Here is a 21,911-nt window from a genome sequence, read left to right as displayed (position 1 = left end):
TTTAGCAAGCTGGTTGCATTATTATTCAAGGAAACAGGTTTTTTTTTTTCAACTAGCCGACGAATTGTACACATTTCAAATCATGTCGCAGTATGTTGCATGATGTCAAACACAAATACCTCTTTATGACTGCGTCGACAACATAATCAAATATTTAATCAAATGCTAATAATGCTAATTTCTGTTGTTTGCATGTTTGACTTGATCGTGCCTCGGCTGTTGCTTGGCAGTGGTTGATTCGCTTTGGAACTCGGTCAAAATGGCTCACTTACGAATACATTTTCCACCACAGGTGGGTAACGAAAGATTGTATCATTTTACTGTACTGTCTTACACACGGTGGGTGTAAAGGCTCTCCAGAGACTCAACGAATTGTATGGGGAAAAAAAGATATGTTTTCCATATGATATTTTTTCCACCTTCCAAATTGAAGTTGTAAAAAAATGAATATTATTTTAGATTGAAAACACACAGCCGTGTAATGTAGCGGCAAGGAGCCGTGTTACTGCTTGTCTCTTCTGCTTATCTCTTTTCATTTCACATGAATTTGCCAGGACCTTATGCACCTATCCCCAGTGGCCATCCCTTCTCTCGCCCTCCTCCAGAACCGGAGTTAGTGACTGTGTCTATTTACAGTCCATTTCCTGGTGAGGAGGCTCTTGAGTGCAGCCCCAGCCATTCTTTGCCCACACAATGGCGTATTCTCATTAATTCTTATCAAAGTTCATCTTGCATCCAAATGCTGTGGAGGCGACTACGCTGAAAGAAGAAAATGAAAAAGACAGAGCAGGCAGTGCGTACAGAGAATGTGAGAGAGAGAGAGAGAGAGAGAGAGAGAGAGAGAGAGAGAGAGAGAGAGAGAGAGAGAGAGAGAGAGAGAGAGAGAGAGAGAGAGAGAGAGAGAGAGAGAGAGAGAGAGAGAGAGAGAGAGAGAGAGAGAGAGAGGGAGAGAGAGAGAGAGAGAGAGAGAGAGAGAGAGAGAGAGAGAGAGAGAGAGAGAGAGAGAGAGAGAGAGAGAGAGAGAGAGAGGGTGAGAGAGACGGCGATAAAGAATGGAAGAATAATGGCTTAATGTCCAGTGAGGATGGAAGTACAATAAATAAATATCAGTATAAGGTAAAACTAACTCTCTTGTTATCAAAAAATGAACTTTTTCCCTCAATAAATTAATATTTGTCTTCCTTTGAAAATATGTTTACATCTCAGTCAAGCAGTTGGACAGTATTCATAATCAAAACCCAATTTTACCAACACAAAAGCACATTTTTCATTGATTCTTGTGCTCTTAGTCCAGCAAATGAAAAAAAAGAACGGTTGGTACCATTCCGAGGAAGCATGAAAAGGCTGTCCCGCTTGCAGCGAACAGGACACGAGTAGGTGGAGACACAAAGTGAGTGCTTAATGTCCTTTCCTGATTTACTCTGCTGATGAGAAATGGCCCTGCAATTCTCCCTGAGTGTGTCATTGAGCACACTCTGTAAACATGCACGCTTTCCTCTTTTCCTGCATCATTACTCCTGCTGAAGTTGCTCATTGACATGTAAAGAGCAATAATTGGGGCGTGATTGCAGCCTCTGCTGACTACTATACAACGTGACACTTAAACACGAGGGTTCTATCGGCTCTAAAATCAACCTGCTGCTTGATGAGATATTTCATCATAAGACCAAGTACATAATGATCGATGTCTGTTGCTATGTCTTTGAATGCAGATTGTGCCCAGTAGCATCTAGTTTGGCCCATCATAGTCACCTTACATCGTGTCCAATTGTAATGATAGTCCTTGTTTCTCTTAGTGCTTGTATTTCCATCTAACAGCAGCACTCTGAAAATGTCACGATACGATGAACAGGATGACATGTAATACTGCTGTTTTGACACGCATATTATTGGTATTATGTGTTTTTTGCCATGTAGTGTGCATTGTGTTACACTGTTAGAAGTAAAAAGTGGAATACAGCAAGTTTTGGTGACCAAAGAGGAAAATGCCAGATATAGATATTAAATGTTATATTACACAATCAGTGACGTGCAGTGAGGTTCATGGCTGGTGAGGCTCTGACGTCATCACAGTCAGATTTACAAAAATATGAACTCTACAGAATAGCTTATTCACCATTTGATTGGCAACAGTTAACGTGTGTTGTTTAAAATGTCATGTCCGCATTCTTTATATAAATTGTAGCATAGAAAAAAAGAATAAAAAAAAACGTTATTATCGTGTTACCTTTACTTATTAATGAAGTCCAGAAATGACTGGATGGTTGCACTTAACTTGCTAACTGTTTACTGTAGCTTGCTCTCACTAATTCTATTAATTTGCAGCCGAGGAGGCGCAACAAGAATATCTGTAAACACCAGCGCCCCCTGTCATGAGGCAGTAGAACTGTGTGCCTCACCTACGCACACAGTTTTGATTAAAAATAAAATAAAATAAAATAAAATAAACACAGTAGTACAGTGTTTATAATATAAAGTGACTCTACATTATATACACCAGCTAAACTGTAGAAATTTAGTTTATATACTAAAAGTGTTTGAACACTTTAATAGCGATATGCAGAGGGACAGCAATGCGGTCTCATTGCAGAGCAAGCCAGCACAGTTCGCATAGTGATTGCGCAATCCATAGTGAGGCTCAGCCGGCTGCTGCCTCACCGCTCGTCTCCACTTAGTATTTGAAATGTGAAAATTCAGCGATTTTGAAAAAAATCCAAAAATGGTGCAGTTAAATGGAAAAGAACTAAGTACAAATCACTAAATAAATATAACTGTTTAATTTATTTTTTTCATTTGATATTTCCATGATGACAGGTGAGGCACGGCCTCACCTGCCTCCCCGTCATTGTACACAATATTATTGTAAAAAAAAAAAATAATAATAACACTTTTAAGTGCACCTTGTGGTCGTGAAAATACGGTTGCCAGCTGACCAGGTGACGTCAACACGCATGTGCGTGAGATGAGTCGTAAGCAATTTGTGTCAAGTTTGCGCTCAAAATGGCAGGGAAAAAATGCACAGGAAAATGAAAATATGAAGAGTTCATTTTTTTTTTAACGTGATGGCAAGCAAATCAAAGCATCGATCTGTTCTGACTGACACTCATGTGAAAGAATTGCTTCGAGTGGCAACAACGGAATACAGCCAGATTTGAAGAGGATTGTACATGCATAGTTAAGAAAAAAACGCAATTATTAAAGTAAATTATTATATTTTTGTTTGTGGACTTGATTGAACTGAGTTTGTGTGTGTAAGACAGTGTTCTTTGTTGACAATGTGCCTGTGGTTTTAGTACTCTAGGAGCCAATTTCTGATATATTTGTTGATTTTGTATTTAAAATATATTTATAATAAATCTGTCTGAGCAGAGGTCTCTGTGTGTTAGGGATGGGGTGATGTTCATGTGTATGATGCGGCTCTTTGCAGTAACAGTAAAAAATATCTCTCTTAGTCTCTGACTGGTTGGCCACCCCTGCTTTACACCATTCATGAAAATAGAGCTTATCGTAATAAAAAACTTTTCACTATTCTATTATGTCTTTGAGGCAACAAAGTGCACATGCTTCAAAATCTACATGCTTCAAGCCTGTCGGTGCATTCGATGAGTTCACTCCTAATTTTTTCACATTGTACCTGTAAAAGACAACCGACACCATTTTTTTTGTTTCCTAACAGACATCAGAAAAACGTTTTATAGCATCTAAAATGCCCAAAATAGGCAGGCTGATATTTTTAGTCAAATGCAAAACACCAATAAAAATGACTTGAAGTCTCCCAAAACTACTTCAAAATGACCTCAGAAAGTTTCAGTTTCAGAAGTTCCCGCCGCCTTGTTCGTGACGCCAGGATGTCTTGCCTTGCTCGAGAATCAAAACAATGGCTTCAGATTCGGAGAAGATGCTTTATTGTTCCACATCCAGTTATGAATATGATTCAAATAGTTCTGAAGAGAAAAGCATAAATGTTTGCAATCGATTAAATAAGTCCTTCCGTCTCATTTTGAGGCGTCTGGACTCCAATGTAGCGCCCAGAAAATGCACAAGATGGCGCCCAAGCTCAGTTGGGAATGGGCTGATTGGCCTGCGGGGAATTTGTGTCAACTCGTATCAAATAGTAGTCTTGGTGCAACGCACAACGATTCACTATCGCGTTATGTTTTTTTTCCTTCTAATTTCGCCATCAACATGGATCAACACCTAGTTTTCAGACCAAACAAAGTGCCCAAAATGCATTGTGTGTCGCTTTCTCAGTCAGGTGCGTTCCATACGTGACGTCACGTCAGGCATCGTCATCAACTCGAAAACAAGACTTCCTGAATATTCCGCGTGAGTCTTAAAACGTAAAATATAGCTATATGCCGTGGAATCTAAAAGACGCTCAGTAGAAGTCATTTGAAGTGATTTTACAAATTATGGACACAACTTGTCCGGCGGCGTTGGTTGTCCTTTAAGTGGGAATGCTCTCCTCTACTACAAACAATTCAATGAGAACTGAATTTGGAAGATTCTCCCTATTATTACCGGTACATTGCTGCCTGTATGAGTGTGAATGAATGAACTAAGAAAGAAAGAAATAAACAATGCGTGCATCCAGTAGTATAAAGGCAAACAGAAGAAAGGAGAAAGACATATGGCTGCAGAAAAAGTAAGGTACTTTATTCCAAAGAGGCGTTTCAACTGAGGACATTTTCCTTGCAAACATCAGCATTGTGGTAGCATCTTCTAAGTGGTGACACTTAAAAATAAATATACAAGGCTCTTTCCTCTACCTCGTAACGCTTCACGGGGCAAATAACATGACACCTCTCTGACACTTTAGGACACTGAGGAATCTAACCATGATGGATGGAAGGTGACAATCCTAGCAATTTTCAAATCAATAACTCATATTGCTGTGTTTGTATGTATAGTACATGGCCAAATAAGATTTTTCACAGAAAGTGCAATCTGTGTACCACAGTTTGTTTTGGATGTGGAAATGTAGTGTAGAGGATTAGCAGTTTTGTTGCAACAAATACAAGCGTGTTCCTGGTGGGGGTATTCCTTAATGTGTGTGTTTAGTGGGGCTCAAGGTCTATGTGATGGCACTGTTCTGCTACTCCCACTTTAATTGGCTGCAAGCCCCTTGGCCTCGCCTGAATAGAGAGTCATTTAAGGACCTTTCACTCCCACAGAGGATTTTTGGATGTCGCCGCTGGAGAAATTGCATTCCTGTTTCCATACAATGGATTGGACTGACTTGGACGGAGCAGGAGTATCATTGTCATTATCATGACAATGGAAGCTAATTTCACTGCCACTCACGCCATCCTGAAGCCATTTGCTGCACCAGCTTATCAGAGGGCACCATGGAGAACTGCAGAAGGCTCGGACAAACCTTGACACACATCGAAAGAATTTTTATGCATTTAAAGAGGGGGGAGTAAATCAATACATGATCAAAAACAGTGTATTTGACAACTCATGTCTCCATAATCAGAGGCTGAAACAAGAACGTGCTCCTCATGATTTAGAGACATATTTGTCCTTGTCAGTATGCATCCATCCCACCACTCAGGCGAGTCACTTTAAGAAGATGAAAATTATCCATGCACAAAATAAGCCTGTTGGCATTGAAGTTTTATGAGTCCACATTTTGTGCCTCATATAAACACCATGTAGTAAACTCGTACCTTGACCTCTCCATTTAAGATGGCCAATCATGTTCATTTTACATTGTCTTAAAGAACAACCGACGCCCCCAGACAAGTTGTGTCCATAATTTGCAAAATCACTTCAAATGACTTCTCATGAGCGTATTTTACAAAGATTCCACCGCATAAAGCTATATTACACATTTTAAGACTGCATATTCAGGAAGTCCAAGAATGCCCAAGACCGAGAAAGTCACACACAATGCATTTTGCGGTACTTTGTTTGGTCTGAAAACTTCGTGTTGATCCGTGTTGATGGTGAAATTAGAAGGAAAACACATAAATAACACGATGGTGAATCCTTGTGTGTTGCACCAAGACAACTATTTGATATTCGCTGGCACAAATTCCCAGCAGACAAATCGGCCCATTTCCAACAGAGCTTGGGCGCCATTTTGTGCATTTTCTGGGCACTACATTGGAGTCCAGACAGCTCGAATTGATACGGAAGAACTTCTTTAATCAATTGCAAACATTTATGCTTGAACCATATTCATAACTGGATGAGTAACAAGAAAGCATCTTCTCCAAATCTGAAGCCATTGTTTTGATTCTCAAGCAAGGCAAGACGTCTTGGCGTGACGTCACGAATTGGGGGTGGGACATCCTGAAAATCCACAATTCGCAGCTCAATTTGTTGCAGTTTGAGCACACTTTAAGTCATTTTTATTGGTGTTTTGCATTTGACTAAAAATATCAGCCTGCGTGTTTTGGGTATTTTAGATGCTATAAAACGTTTGTCTGATATCAGTTAGGAAACAAAAAAATGGTGCCGGTTGTCCTTTAAGTTCTTTACAATGATACTAATGCTAATTTAATTTACTGAGCATAACTCCTACAGAGGGATTGTCTCTTGTACCTATTCTAACCAGTTACATCCACATCTGTAACAAGACCCTCGATGCTGTGTGAAATGTCATCGCACATAATACAGTAGTTGTAGCGTATAACCACAACTAATGCAAGTGTTGAAGGTCAGTATCAGGTGTAACTGCGAATAGTATCGCATATCATCCATCCATCCATCCATCCATCCATCCATCCATCCATCCAGGGTCGTGGGCTTGATGGAACTATTCCTGCTGTATTCAGGCAGTAAGCATTGTACTCTCTGAAGTGATTGCCAGCCAATCAGACACATTTAGACAAAATAAACAGATAAATAAATCATGCTTACAATTCCCCATTGGGACAATTTAGACCCTTCAACCAACCATGCATCATATTGGAAACCAGGGTACCATGAGTGAACCCATTCAGACAAGGAAAATGCAAACACCACATACAAAGGCCAGCGCTTTAAATCGAACCCTGGAACTCTGCAATATAAGGTGGACGTGCCAACCAGACGTCCAACTTGCTTCTTTAAATCAATAATGATAAAAAATGACTTCTGCAATTTAGGCCATTTTGTCATTTTGGAGGTCTCCAGAAAATAGATAGTTTTGGAGGTACTGTTTTAGGATTTTGTGGCATGCTTCTTGTCTAAGGTACACAAATCATTATACACTGACTGTTTTTTAAAAATTAAATAGAATCTCTTCAAAGAAGAACACAAACATTCAACCTTTACGATGATACTAGTGCAGTGTTCTATCGAAGTCAAATTCCTTGTGTGTTCTACACACTTGGACAATAAAGATGATTCTGATACACAGTTGCTCCTCTGCAATACATAGAACCAAGGTGAGGCGCAACATTCCAATGCCTCAAGCTGGCCATCAGTCCGTGACAGTCGGCTCTACGGTAGCAGGTTTTGCGAACAGCTCTCAGCTTAAACTTTGGGAGTGGAGAGGAGTGGAAAAATGGTGATATGAATCAATCCGGTCAATTCCCTCACGCAGTTATCATCATTTGACCAGTACATTATCTTTGTGGAAACACAAACCACTCACATCATGTAGACAACTAAAGGGAACTGTAATACTTGGTGGAAAGATGGTTTGAAATGTAGCTTGACTTCTGTGGCTCCAAGCTGTTTAAGGTCCATGATCTCATCACTGTTTGGTTCACTTGCACCATTTCCCAGCAGCCCTGTGGGATGGTCAGAGCTCATTACTGCAGCCTTTATCCATGGCTTCCCACTGGCTGCTAAACCATATACCCTCCAGGCGAAATCTTCCACAGAGAGGGAGAGCTCAAGCTGCTATTAAACGGTTCGTGGCATGACCTCACATTTAAAGTGACATTGTGGAGTGACAGGACTTGATAGGATTCAGCTCTTGCCGTTGGTGTCTTGTTGTCAGTGCTCTACACAGAGCAGTCCTCAACTGATATGTGGTAGGTTTTACAAGATATCCGACCCGCATTGGCTGAGGTACCTGGGGTCGAATTTAAGGTGACTGTGTACTTTCCCCCTTTCCAATGCATAGCAATCAGCATTTCAGGCACCTTTGTTAATTAACATCTAACCCAACACCGATGTTCTGTTCTTCAGCAATCATTTTCCAAAACATTTTCTTTAAACAAGGGGCGGCCCGGTAGTCGAGTGGTTAGCACACCGGCTTCACAGTGCAGAGGTCGCCGGTTCGCGTCCCGGTCCGGCCTCCCTGTGTGGAGTTTGCATGTTCTGCCCGGACCCGCGTGGGTTTTCTCCGGGTCCTCCGGTTTCCTCCCACACTCCAAAAACATGCATGGCAGGCAGATTGACCACTCCAATTTGTCCCTAGGTGTGAGTGTGAGAGTGACTGTTGTATGTCCTTGTGTGCCCTGCGATTGGCTGGCAACCAATTCAGGGTGTCCCCCGCCTCGTGCCCGAAGACAGCTGAGATAGGCTCCAGCAACCCCCGCGACCCTAATGAGGAATAAGCGGTACGGAAAATGAGATGAGATGAGGTGAGATGAGATGAGATGAGATTTTCTTTAAACAATTGACAGAATGAAGACCTCTTCCAATTTTCAATGCCAATGAGGATGAATACTGGCACCCCATGCTGTATGGGGTGAGTGCTCAAACTACTGAAGGGCGAATTGACACGGTTTGCAAGGTGGTGATGGCAGTTGTGGATCCCAAAAAGCAGGCAGGAGGGAGCAGCAGGTTGTATTTGAGAAATTGTATTAAAATAAAGTCAACAGGAACAAAATCCTAAACGTTAAAATCATTTGAACTGATAAATACAAAGTATCAAAAGAAAAACCAAGAGTAAAGGTCTCTAAAGATGAAACAAACACATGCACAGCGTACAATGCATACACAATGCATACAATTGCGTACAGTGCATACAATGACCCAACGCCGAATGGTCGTGCCGGGAGTCCTTTTGACTGCCACTGATTAAAACGACCAGCACCTGCGAGGCTGCAGGCAGGGCTGACAGTGCTACCCGTTGGTCGCCAATCCGAACGTGGCAGTCCGCCACTGATCGGGACGACCAGCACCTGTGCAGATGCAGGCGGGGCCGACAGCGCCACCTGTTGGTCGCCAACCAGATCATGACAGATACTTTTCGCAGAGGACCGAGATTAAGCCCGACTGTGAATAACAGAAATCTGCAAATAATTGACACTTCTGATGATTGTCATGAAAAAAAGATTCTAAATTGGAATAAGTATGTGAGCATCTTTTTTTTAAATGAGGGAATAAGTTCCAAATAAAAAACTGCTAATTGATTACATTGTGAATACTGAACCACACATTTGGGTTTTTTTCTAACAAATGTCTGAAGTGTGTTCGCCAAAATATCTCAAGTTATCTTTCTTTATGATTTTTTTTTTCTCATTGTATTATGTTGAGTGATCAATGTGTATTGGTTTTGTAATGTTGTCATTCTGGTCTTATTTTGCAAAAATAGTTTCCTCTCATTTAATGTTTCCCTCTGGTCTCGCTTTAGTCCTTGTCTCGATGTCGCATCCTCATCCTGATTGTCTGCCTCACCCTGGATTGTTTCCAACTTTGTTCTATTTCCTCATGTATAAATAGTATGTGTCTAGACATGGTCTCATCTTCTGTTATATTCTGAACCACTATTGTTTAATCCGTGGTTTTCTTTCTTGGCTTTCTGGATTATTGTGTCTTCGTCCACAGGTGAAATCTTTTGTTGTAATTAGAGTTTCCCAGACCTTTCATGACCCAACCTTTCAAGAAGCCAACCCCTTGCGATCGAACAGTTCGGTTTCAACATTGCAAATACACACTTTTTAAATTACCTCACAACACTTTATATTGATGTCGTTCAACCACTTTACATGTGATTGTTCTCTTTGTGCTTCCATCTCACAAGCGTGCGCACGTAGCGCGCGCACAAACACAAATACACGTACACACGCGTGCGTGCACACAAATCTTTTGTTGAAATTTGAATTTTACTGCCTAATATAAGTCTAGTGATAATTCTAGACAAAAAAAGCAATACGAGAGAGAAAAAAAACAATGCATTCAACCCAAAAAAAGGCTGCTTCAAGATTTGTCGATTGCTGTGTACACACCATGCACTTGGAACGACACAATTAAATGGACAAAGCCAACCATCTGCCACTACCTCAGATGTAGCGGTCACGTTGAAGTAGATAGGTGTGTGTTTGAGTGTACGTGCGTGTGTGTGTGTGTGTGTGTGTGTGTGTGTGTGTGTGTGTGTGTGTGTGTGTGTGTGTGTGTGTGTGTGTGTGTGTGTGTGTGTGTGTGTGTGCGTGTGCGTGCGTGCGAGTGTGTACGTATGTGTGAGTGTGTGTGTGTGTGTGTTTACGCGCGCGCGTGTGTGCGTGTGTCTGCATGTGTGTGTGTGCGTGTGTGAGTCTCTGAAAATGGTGTGCCTTTGTGGAGCTGATGTGTATTGATTCTCCCAAAGGCTGTTGATGGCGAGCAATGAGTGCCATTGATTTAGACAGAGTGCATTGTTTAAATGAGTAGCCAGGACCCCGCAGAGATTTGACTGCTGTAAGCACATCGGTAATAGACAAGAGGTAAGATTTTTTTGTTTGTTTTTGTTTTCTTTTTTTTCCCACACCTCCCCATGCAAGTCATTATTTGTGTCAGGGCTGTGAGACAGGCGTGGAGGATAGCAATAAACCAATTGTGACTATCAAAACAAACAAAATGGCCCATTTTGAAGCTAAACAAATCCAGAATACTCAAACAATCCATCGGTTGTTAGTCTAAACCAATTGGCATTTGCAGATTGCCATGTTGTTGTATCAATTGATCAATGGGTAAATAAAATGATTTCAGAGATGTTTTCCCATATGGTCAAAAGTGCTTCTCTATCCTGATGTAGAATCCAAGCAGGAAAATTAAAATACAACTGTTGACGATGATTGATAATATGCGAAAAAAATGCCACGTACATCAAATGGACGAGACTGATTTATCAGTTAATCAATAACTAATAAGTTATCATGTCAAACGAGAGGTAGTTTTGATGATCAATTAACCCAATTTAACTTAATTTTTTTAATATATTAAATACAGTAAAGTCTCGTTATATCGATATCGGATATATCGATAGTGTGACGATCGCTCGAGTGCTAGGAGGCAGACCTCGAGCGACGGACTTTTGGTGTTAGGGAAGGACCCGAAATACACGGCGTGACAGGCTTGGGTGGATAAAGAGTCTTTACTGGAAACAGCATCAAATAATAACAAACAGGGATGAGTGAAGGAAGATAACTGAATGATAGCAGACCTGGCAACACGGACGTGGAAATGGCAATGACCAAGAATACTCCGACAGAAGACGGTAGTGAGCGGCAGACAGATATAGGCAGAAGGCACAATCAGTGAATGACAATCAGCTGTGGGAACCCAGGTGAATGATGATTGGAGGGGCCGTCTCCCAAGAATGTCGGAGGAGGTGACAGGAGGGGCGGGGCGCGCCCCGGATGGCAGCGAGATGTGACAGTGCCCCCCCCTCAAGGGACGCCTCTCGGCGGCCCCCCAGGTTTGGATGGGTGAGCCGCATGGAAGGCCCGGGTGAGGGATGGGTCGAGGATCCAGGCCCGTGGGACCCATTGACGTTCCTCAGGTCCATAGCCCTCCCAGTCGACCAGGTACTGCACTCCTCTGCCCCTGCGCCTGGAGTCCAGTATCTCCCGCACGGTGTAGACTGGTCCGTCGTCCAATATCCGGGGGGGAGGTGGGGGGGCGGGCGTGGGGGCTAAGGGGCTGGTCTCCACTGGCTTGAGGAGGGAAACATGAAACACGGGGTGGATCCGCATGGTGGGTGGTAGCCGGAGCCTCACCGAGACCGGGCTGAGGATGGCCTCGATGGGGAAGGGACCCGTGAAGCGTGGGCCCAGCTTGGCCGAGGACCCTGCCAGCCGAAGGTCCTTCGTAGATAGCCAGACCTCCTGCCCGACCTGGTAGCTAGGTGCTTGCCGTCGATGGCGGTCTGCCACCCGCCGGTTCCGGGATGCGGTGCGTGACAGGGCGTCCCTGGTCTCCTTCCAGACTCTGTGGGCCCGTCTGAGGTGATGGTCGATAGACGGGACCTCCACCTGGCCTTCCTGTGTGGGAAATAAGGGCGGCTGATAGCCACAGGCGGACATGAATGGGGACCGACCTGTGGCTGCGGAGACCAGGGAGTTGTGGGCGTACTCCACCCAGGGTAGGTGCAGGGCCCACGACGCCGGGTTGTGGAGGCACACGCACCGGAGGGCCGCCTCCAGGTCCTGGTTCTTCCTCTCCGTCTGTCCGTTGGTCTGGGGGTGGTACCCAGACGACAGGCTCGCCGATGCCCCTAGGGACCGACAGAAACGCTTCCATACCTTGGACACGAACTGCGGTCCCCGATCCGACACGATGTTAGTCGGAATCCCGTGGAGACGGACGACGTGGTTAACCAGGAGTTGAGCCGTCTCGGTGGCAGACGGCAACCTGGTTAACGGAACGAAGTGGGCCGACTTGGAGAATCGGTCCACTACGGTGAGGACGACCGTCTTGCCACGGGAGGGGGGGAGGCCTGTCACGAAGTCGACGGAGATGTGGGACCAGGGTCTGGACGGAACCGGTAGGGGCTGGAGGAGTCCGGCCGGGGGCTGGTGGGAGGCCTTTCCACGGGCGCAGGTCGGGCAGGCCTTCACGAAGAGGGTGATGTCCCTCCTAAACCCCGGCCACCAGAACCGTTGGGCGATGAGTTGGATCGTCCTGTTGACCCCCGGGTGGCAAGCTATCTTAGATGTGTGCCCCCAGATGAGCACCTCGGTGCGTAGGGGGGGGGGGACGAACAGGCGATCCTTGGGACAGCCCCTGGGGATGGTGGTGGTTCCCTGGACTTGTTGGACTTTTCTCTCAACCTCCCACCTCAGGGCGCCCAGGATGCGCTGGGCCGGCAGGATGTTGGTGGTAGTCTCCTCCTTTCTGCCGGCTCATGGATACGGGATAGGGCGTCGGGCTTGGTGTTCTGTGACCCTGGGCAGTAGGTGAGAGAAAAGTCAAAACGGGTGAGGAAGAGTGACCATCGGGCCTGCCGTGAGTTAAGTCTCTTGGCCGACCGGATGGCCGCCAGGTTCTTGTGATCCGTGTAGACGGTGAAGGGGTGTTTAGCTCCCTCAAGCCAGTGTCTCCATTCCTGCAGGGCCAGGACGACCGCCAGCAGTTCCCGATTGCCGACGTCGTAATTGGCTTCGGCGGGGCTGAGCCGGCGGGAGAAGAAGGCGCAGGGGCGTAGCTTCTTGACAGAATGAAGACCTCTTCCAATTTTCAATGCCAATGAGGATGAATACTGGCACCCCATGCTGTATGGGGTGAGTGCTCAAATTGACACGGTTTGCAAGGTGGTGATGGCAGTTGTGGATCCCAAAAAGCAGGCAGGAGGGAGCAGCAGGTTGTATTTGAGAAATTGTATTAAAATAAAGTCAACAGGAACAAAATCCTAAACGTTAAAATCATTTGAACTGATAAATATAAAGTATCAAAAGAAAAACCAAGAGTAAAGGTCTCTAAAGATGAAACAAACACATGCACAGCGTACAATGCATACACAATGCATACACAATGCATACAATTGCGTACAGTGCATACAATGACCCAACGCCGAATGGTCGTGCCGGGAGTCCTTTTGACTGCCACTGATTAAAACGACCAGCACCTGCGAGGCTGCAGGCAGGGCTGACAGTGCTACCCGTTGGTCGCCAATCCGAACGTGGCAGTCCGCCACTGATCGGGACGACCAGCACCTGTGCAGATGCAGGCGGGGCCGACAGCGCCACCTGTTGGTCGCCAACCAGATCATGACAGATACTTTTCGCAGAGGACCGAGATTAAGCCCGACTGTGAATAACAGAAATCTGCAAATAATTGACACTTCTGATGATTGTCATGAAAAAAAGATTCTAAATTGGAATAAGTATGTGAGCATCTTTTTTTTAAATGAGGGAATAAGTTCCAAATAAAAAACTGCTAATTGATTACATTGTGAATACTGAACCACACATTTGGGTTTTTTTCTAACAAATGTCTGAAGTGTATTCGCCAAAATATCTCAAGTTATCTTTCTTTATGATTTTTTTTCTCATTGTATTATGTTGAGTGATCAATGTGTATTGGTTTTGTAATGTTGTCATTCTGGTCTTATTTTGCAAAAATAGTTTCCTCTCATTTAATGTTTCCCTCTGGTCTCGCTTTAGTCCTTGTCTCGATGTCGCATCCTCATCCTGATTGTCTGCCTCACCCTGGATTGTTTCCAACTTTGTTCTATTTCCTCATGTATAAATAGTATGTGTCTAGACATGGTCTCATCTTCTGTTATATTCTGAACCACTATTGTTTAATCCGTGGTTTTCTTTCTTGGCTTTCTGGATTATTGTGTCTTCGTCCACAGGTGAAATCTTTTGTTGTAATTAGAGTTTCCCAGACCTTTCATGACCCAACCTTTCAAGAAGCCAACCCCTTGCGATCGAACAGTTCGGTTTCAACATTGCAAATACACACTTTTTAAATTACCTCACAACACTTTATATTGATGTCGTTCAACCACTTTACATGTGATTGTTCTCTTTGTGCTTCCATCTCACAAGCGTGCGCACGTAGCGCGCGCACAAACACAAATACACGTACACACGCGTGCGTGCACACAAATCTTTTGTTGAAATTTGAATTTTACTGCCTAATATAAGTCTAGTGATAATTCTAGACAAAAAAAGCAATACGAGAGAGAAAAAAAACAATGCATTCAACCCAAAAAAAGGCTGCTTCAAGATTTGTCGATTGCTGTGTACACACCATGCACTTGGAACGACACAATTAAATGGACAAAGCCAACCATCTGCCACTACCTCAGATGTAGCGGTCACGTTGAAGTAGATAGGTGTGTGTTTGAGTGTACGTGCGTGTGTGTGTGTGTGTGTGTGTGTGTGTGTGTGTGTGTGTGTGTGTGTGTGTGTGTGTGTGTGTGTGTGTGTGTGTGTGTGTGTGTGTGTGTGCGTGTGCGTGCGTGCGAGTGTGTACGTATGTGTGAGTGTGTGTGTGTGTGTGTTTACGCGCGCGCGTGTGTGCGTGTGTCTGCATGTGTGTGTGTGCGTGTGTGAGTCTCTGAAAATGGTGTGCCTTTGTGGAGCTGATGTGTATTGATTCTCCCAAAGGCTGTTGATGGCGAGCAATGAGTGCCATTGATTTAGACAGAGTGCATTGTTTAAATGAGTAGCCAGGACCCCGCAGAGATTTGACTGCTGTAAGCACATCGGTAATAGACAAGAGGTAAGATTTTTTTGTTTGTTTTTGTTTTCTTTTTTTTCCCACACCTCCCCATGCAAGTCATTATTTGTGTCAGGGCTGTGAGACAGGCGTGGAGGATAGCAATAAACCAATTGTGACTATCAAAACAAACAAAATGGCCCATTTTGAAGCTAAACAAATCCAGAATACTCAAACAATCCATCGGTTGTTAGTCTAAACCAATTGGCATTTGCAGATTGCCATGTTGTTGTATCAATTGATCAATGGGTAAATAAAATGATTTCAGAGATGTTTTCCCATATGGTCAAAAGTGCTTCTCTATCCTGATGTAGAATCCAAGCAGGAAAATTAAAATACAACTGTTGACGATGATTGATAATATGCGAAAAAAATGCCACGTACATCAAATGGACGAGACTGATTTATCAGTTAATCAATAACTAATAAGTTATCATGTCAAACGAGAGGTAGTTTTGATGATCAATTAACCCAATTTAACTTAATTTTTTTAATATATTAAATACAGTAAAGTCTCGTTATATCGATATCGGATATATCGATAGTCCCGGTTATATCGATACTATTTCTATGCACGCGCGGAGAAAATTACATGCAAACAGGGTCGGATATATCGATAGTCCCGGTTATATCGATATTTTTTCGGGCTCCCTTGAATATCGATATTACGAGACTTTACTGTATGTTCTATAAGTATAAAAGCAGACTGATGCACTATTTTTTGGGTTGAAATGAGACATTTCCATATATCTGATTTAAATAAATGAACAAATAAATACATACATACATATTTATTTATTTGTTTGTTTGAGTCTTGCAAATTTCTGACATGTTACAGACCAAATCACACTAAAACCGTACTCAAAATTTTTATGGCAACTGATTACGTCAAAATTTTTGAGTACAGTTTACTCAAAATTTTTGAGTAGTGGAAATAAATTTTATGAGTTTGACTTAACTTAAATGTTATGAGTTTGTTTGGACATAAATGTTATGAGTTTGAATGAACTTAAAAGATGTACTTTCAGTTTACTCCAATGTTTTCATGTTATCTTAATTTTTTAAGTTAAAATTAGGTTTCATATTTAAGCGTAACCAACTCAAATTTATGTTACATGAAAAAATATATTTATGTATACTGTACTTACATTTGCCTTCTATGTCTAAAAACAAAAACCCACCTCACATGTCTGTTTCAGTGCACATTTTTTATTAAGGTTTAAAACAACCTTTGATAAAACATTCATGATAACAGTATCAAATGCACAGCATTTCCACGTGCCAAAACAACAAATAAACCCCTGAACAGTTCTTTTTTAGTAATTAACACAACATCGTGATAAAGATGTGAAATAAACACAACAAAACAAAACAGAAAAAACAACAAATTATACTCTGCTGTTCTGTTAAAAATAAATTCTCTGACAAGCATATACTTTAATAAATACAAGAGAATACATTTCAATGTACTCGTTATAAGGTGCAAATCAAAGTAAAACTTACTAAAAACAAACAGTATTCTTGAAATGAAAAAATACATTTTGGTGGAATCCAAGTTTACACATCAAACTATGAATAGAAAATCAGTCACAAACAGTACATCAATGTTTAGGTATACAAAGCAGAGTAAAACTATGACATTACTTATCCAGTGTTGCTTTGTTCCGTAATATTGGAGGCCTTCAATATTGCAGAACAAAGCATTTTTCAAACTTAGCAGGGGTGGTTTGAGTGGTCTGTTATCATCAAGACACAGCAGTATTTTCTGAATGAAGGTGAATGTGTGGATTAATTTTTTGGGAGAATCTAAATGCAGTGAATACATTAAACCAAACAAGAGGAGGTGTGTATCAGCCAACCTGGGGAGACTGTCACGTTTTTGCGAGGTGGTGATGGCGGGTTCGGATCCCAAAAAGCAGGCAGGAGGGAGCAGGAGGTTGTTTGACAAATTGTATTAAAATAAAGTCAGCAGGAACAAAATGTAAAACATCAAAATGATCTGAATGGAAAAAATACAAAGTAGCAAAAGAAAACCAAGTGTAAAAGTCCGCCAAGGTTAAACAAACACGTACACAATGCATGCAGCAAACAAGCAGCAAACAAACAATGAATCGGCACCGGATGATCGTGCCCGGTGTCCTTTTAAGTGTCATTGATTATAACGACCAGCACCTGCGAGGCTGTCGGCAGGGCTGACGTCGCTACCCGCTGGTCGCCAATCTGATCGGGACGACCAGCACCTGTGCAGGTGCAGGCGGGGCCGACAGCGCCCCCCGTTGGTCGCCAACCAGATCATGACAGTACCCCCCCTTCAAGGGGCTGCTTCCAGAAGTCCCAACAGTCTCCCAAAAGGTCCACTCGCCAGGGAACGGTCGGTGGAGAGGGCAACCGCTGCCTCTCCAGCATACGACGGGCGGCGGCCTGATGGGAACGGGACTCGGCCTGGGGTGGACGAAGACGCGGCACGGATCGTCGTGGGCGTGAGTGCGATCCCTTTCGCACGTTCACGCGACGGCGCATGGCTCTGCGTGGACGTCGAACTGCCAGGCAAAGAATGGCACCCCGTACGGCCGTATGGGAACAGGTCTCGGCCGGACGCCGACGTGGGCGTGAACTGCCCGGCTCCGGGGGAACGAGACCAGTCTAGAGCCGCTCCGGGATCCAGCGGTGAGTGGGGTCTCGGACTGACGTTGACGCGGACGTTGCACGGCTCGTCGTGGATGAGACTCAATTCGTCATGCACGACAACAGCGTGGCTGGACGTGGGCGTGCAATGCCAGTCACCCAGGGTCACCCTGGACGGCCACCTGGAAGGAGGTCTCGGCCGGACGTTTACGTGGACGTTGCGGCTCGTCGAGTGACGCAATTCAAACGCGACGATGCTTGCGCTAACGTGGACGTAGCATTGCCAGGCACAGGGTGGAAATGAGACGGGTCCGATGTACCTGCGGGATCCGATGGTTGGCCGATTCATTCTGTCACGTTTTTGCGAGGTGGTGATGGCGGGTTCGGATCCCAAAAAGCAGGCAGGAGGGAGCAGGAGGTTGTTTGACAAATTGTATTAAAATAAAGTCAGCAGGAACAAAATGTAAAACATCAAAATGATCTGAATGGAAAAAATACAAAGTAGCAAAAGAAAACCAAGTGTAAAAGTCCGCCAAGGTTAAACAAAAACGTACACAATGCATGCAGCAAACAAGCAGCAAACAAACAATGAATCGGCACCGGATGATCGTGCCCGGTGTCCTTTTAAGTGTCATTGATTATAACGACCAGCACCTGCGAGGCTGTCGGCAGGGCTGACGTCGCTACCCGCTGGTCGCCAATCTGATCGGGACGACCAGCACCTGTGCAGGTGCAGGCGGGGCCGATAGCGCCCCCCGTTGGTCGCCAACCAGATCATGACAGAGACATCTCACAATAATGCCATCTTCTATCACAACAGAAATGCTGTTGGGGTTAAACAAGATGGCGCTAGTTGTCAGTTGTCACGGAGAGAAGTGTGACAGGAATGTTTTCAATGTCTGGATCCTCTTCCCATTGCAAAATACATCAATAGACATTTGTGTTAAGTCGGGCAATACATACATTGCATGTTTTGAAGAACTGTGAGTCATATTCTCATAGGTATGCATGGAGAGCACAAAGGGCCAGACTGCGTCTCGTGTATATCATGCTGTTCTTTATCAAAAGCAAGAGGAGATAAAAGCCAAGTTTTAATTTGGGGAAAGCGACAAGAGCTTAACATTGCAGTACTTGTCTTCAGCATCTCAAACCCAAGACAGTGGCCTATGGAGACCTACGGAGAATTAAGTTTAGGCAAAATTCTGTTCAATATAAAAAAAATACATACATGTATTATTTTTAATATGATTCGGGTAATTAATCATGTAGCAGTAATAAAAATGTAAACATACCTTAGATAATGGTGGTGTTACTCAATTTCCACCCTGGTGCTAAAAGGTTGAATAGAAAAAACAGACAACAAATGTAATCATTTAATTTAATAAAACACCCTGATCCATGTTTACTTTTTAAATTGAATAAATAATCTATTTTACCAGATTAAATGATGCCATCAAGCCAGTCAGGTGTTTGCAGTTTGAACAATGGTGTTTGCAGTTTCAAAATTACACTTAAAAAGTTTTGTTTACACATGAATGACCATTTAAAACTACACCAATTGTACAGAGTGATATTTAATTTGGCTAGCATTATATTTACTTAGTGCCTTCTTAAAACGGCAGCACAACTGTTGCACGTTGAATTAGCATGATTTATTGTGCTGACGTTTAAAACAAAGTTAACTCAAAGCACCAACCCGGGTGACCCTTATAACTTTTGAAGTTCATATAAAACTTAATTTAACACCCATTTGACGATTATTCTCAGACCTTCGCCGACACAAACATAACTTTTTATCACCTCGTGATAGTTGTTACTCCACCACCGCCCAAACAAACCTGTGCGGTACAATTCTCTTAATAACACTGCTGTGTCTTTCTACAAACAAGAGACGTTTAAGAAAAATTCCTACTTACCACAGAAGAGCTCGTAACATTAGGAGAAGTCCTTCGCTCGAGCGGTGCATGACATTGATATTAAATACGATTGTTTGTCTTTCCACCCTAATTTAAAATAAATAATCCGTCGGTCTCTGCCAGATTCAGCCATTGAGAATTCAAATGGCGTCCAATGAGAGCACGCAGTGACGTCATCACACAGCTTCCTGCCGTGAACTCAAAATGTTTGAGTAAACGATTGCCATGAACTCAAAATTATTGATCTACTGCAAATTAAAAACGCAGGACTCATTCAAAAACTCAAAACGTTTGAGTTTTTGAAACAAAAAATCGGCTTTTGAGTTGACTGACCTCAATGACTTTAAGTCAGGAGTACTGTTTTGCATCCCTGGTGTGGCGCAATCAGTGACATGCGTGCACTCACGACCAACTACAAGGCGCTCTAATGCAGTGAATTACTTGAAGGCAATATACATTTTCAGGATGTGAAATAAGATAGTTAGCTGACTTCATGTTGCAATTTTGCTGAATATAATTTGCAGATGAGAACAAATGCGCTCATGTGGCATGCAGGGGGTGACTCATACTTGACTGCAATCAATGCCAAAGTATTTTAGCCATACCCTGAAAATAAGTACAAGTGAAATGGTCCGAAATATATCAAATAGTGTTATCTGTCCACGAGTCAGTATTGTTCATGATTCTCAGTCTTTACACATTTTCATCAATTAACTTGAAACATGCATGTATACTGTATTTCGAAACTCGCATTCACTTGATAGGGTCCTGAAGTGACCTACCATTTAATAGTTAGTGGCTATGTACATAAATAGTATAAAGACATCACTGGTGTGTGTCATAATTTCTGGTACAGTGAACACTTCCAACCTTGGTGATCATCAAGTAATTGCTTTTTTAACCATTCTCAATAAACCTTGATCTACAGTCGTAGAGTTGCATGAAATTGGACTTCTGTTCATACAATCAGCGCAACTGACAGAGCCATTAAAGCAATTCTTCAACTCTGCTTGAAATAAAAGTACCGGTATCGTCAAAGTACAAAATTACCTCTCAAAACTGCAGTGTGAAACGAAAATTTTCCTTAACATAGACGTAGCTTCTGGGCATGCATGCATCCTCATAAATTGCTGTCAAATTACGACAGATTGTTTGTTGTGTAATGTGCTGACAAAACATTTAAGGAACACAACAATCCCTGTCATCCAGTTCAGGATAATCTCTGTTGAAAATAGATGGATGGAACACAAGACTGATGTTTGAGATTTTAACATTAGGGTGAAAGGGGCCATCATTTATCACCCATCTGACAAGGAGACTGCTTGTTTCTTCAACCACTTATCACAAAGGTTTATGCTCACCATACTGCTGTATGTATGTATTTCATGATTTACAGCGCCGGTCACTCCAAAAGTGCGGCACAATCCTGAAGAATTATAGGAACGGACAACAAGGGGACAACACATACTTGACAAATATGTTTGAACTGTGAATCGGGAGAGGCATGACAATTTAGTGTTTGTTGGTGCCTTGCTCAAGGGCACCACACCATTCTTCAGGAAATGAACTTGAGTCCCAAATTCGCGACCTCTGGGATTTTAAGTGTCTTCTCTGTTCTCTCGACAGAGGGTTTTTAGTGTTCTTGCAGACTCAAGTGACTGCCAAGAGAACAGCCTTTAACATTAGGCTTCCCAAAGCATTACAATATACAGTAAAGTCTCGTTATATCGATATCGCTTATTACGATACTATTTTCATTTCCCTTGCACATTTCTAGTCTTTTTATGTATAATTAGTACCGTTTAGTACGATTATTACGATAATCTGGTTATTACGGTGCTCCTTTTCATCCCTCGCCGGCCATTTTTGTTGTTTTATCGATATATCCGTCGCGCCATTGGTCAACTTGGTCACGTGTCTTGTTACGTGGGCCGCCATCGGTCGCGCCATTGGTCAACTTGGTCACATGAGCCGCCATCGGTCGCGCTATTGGTCGACTTGGCCGTGTGACTTTGTCACGTGACACGCCATCGGTCGCGCCATTGGTCAAAT

The 21,911-nt window shown here is 43.1% G+C and overlaps 1 protein-coding gene across 1 annotated transcript; it reads right to left on the bottom strand.

Moving 5' to 3' along the window:
• Positions 1 to 11,227: 11,227 nt before the first annotated feature.
• Positions 11,228 to 13,360, bottom strand: LOC148900701 (uncharacterized). The gene is made up of 3 exons (XM_088993175.1): positions 13,356 to 13,360; positions 12,393 to 12,984; positions 11,228 to 12,326 (listed from the first exon to the last, which is right to left on the bottom strand). The coding sequence occupies exons 1-3, from the start codon at positions 13,358 to 13,360 to the stop codon at positions 11,538 to 11,540; spliced, it is 1,386 nt and encodes a 461-aa protein (XP_088849301.1). The 3' UTR covers positions 11,228 to 11,537.
• Between the last annotated feature and the right edge of the window lie 8,551 nt (positions 13,361 to 21,911).

This window comes from Hippocampus bargibanti, linkage group LG03 (genome assembly GCF_051943395.1).
Source record: "Hippocampus bargibanti isolate YZ-2025 linkage group LG03, ASM5194339v1, whole genome shotgun sequence".
Classification (NCBI taxonomy): Eukaryota; Metazoa; Chordata; class Actinopteri; order Syngnathiformes; family Syngnathidae; genus Hippocampus; species Hippocampus bargibanti.
Note: the sequence above shows the minus strand (reverse complement) of the source record. Positions and strands in the feature narration are given on the sequence as shown.

Excerpts from the sequence above, each read along its gene's own strand:
- LOC148900701 (XM_088993175.1), bottom strand. Across the intron at positions 12,327-12,392 it reads GACCGCAGTTCGTGTCCAAG|ACCAACGGACAGACGGAGAG; the intron begins GTATGGAAGCGT and ends TACCACCCCCAG.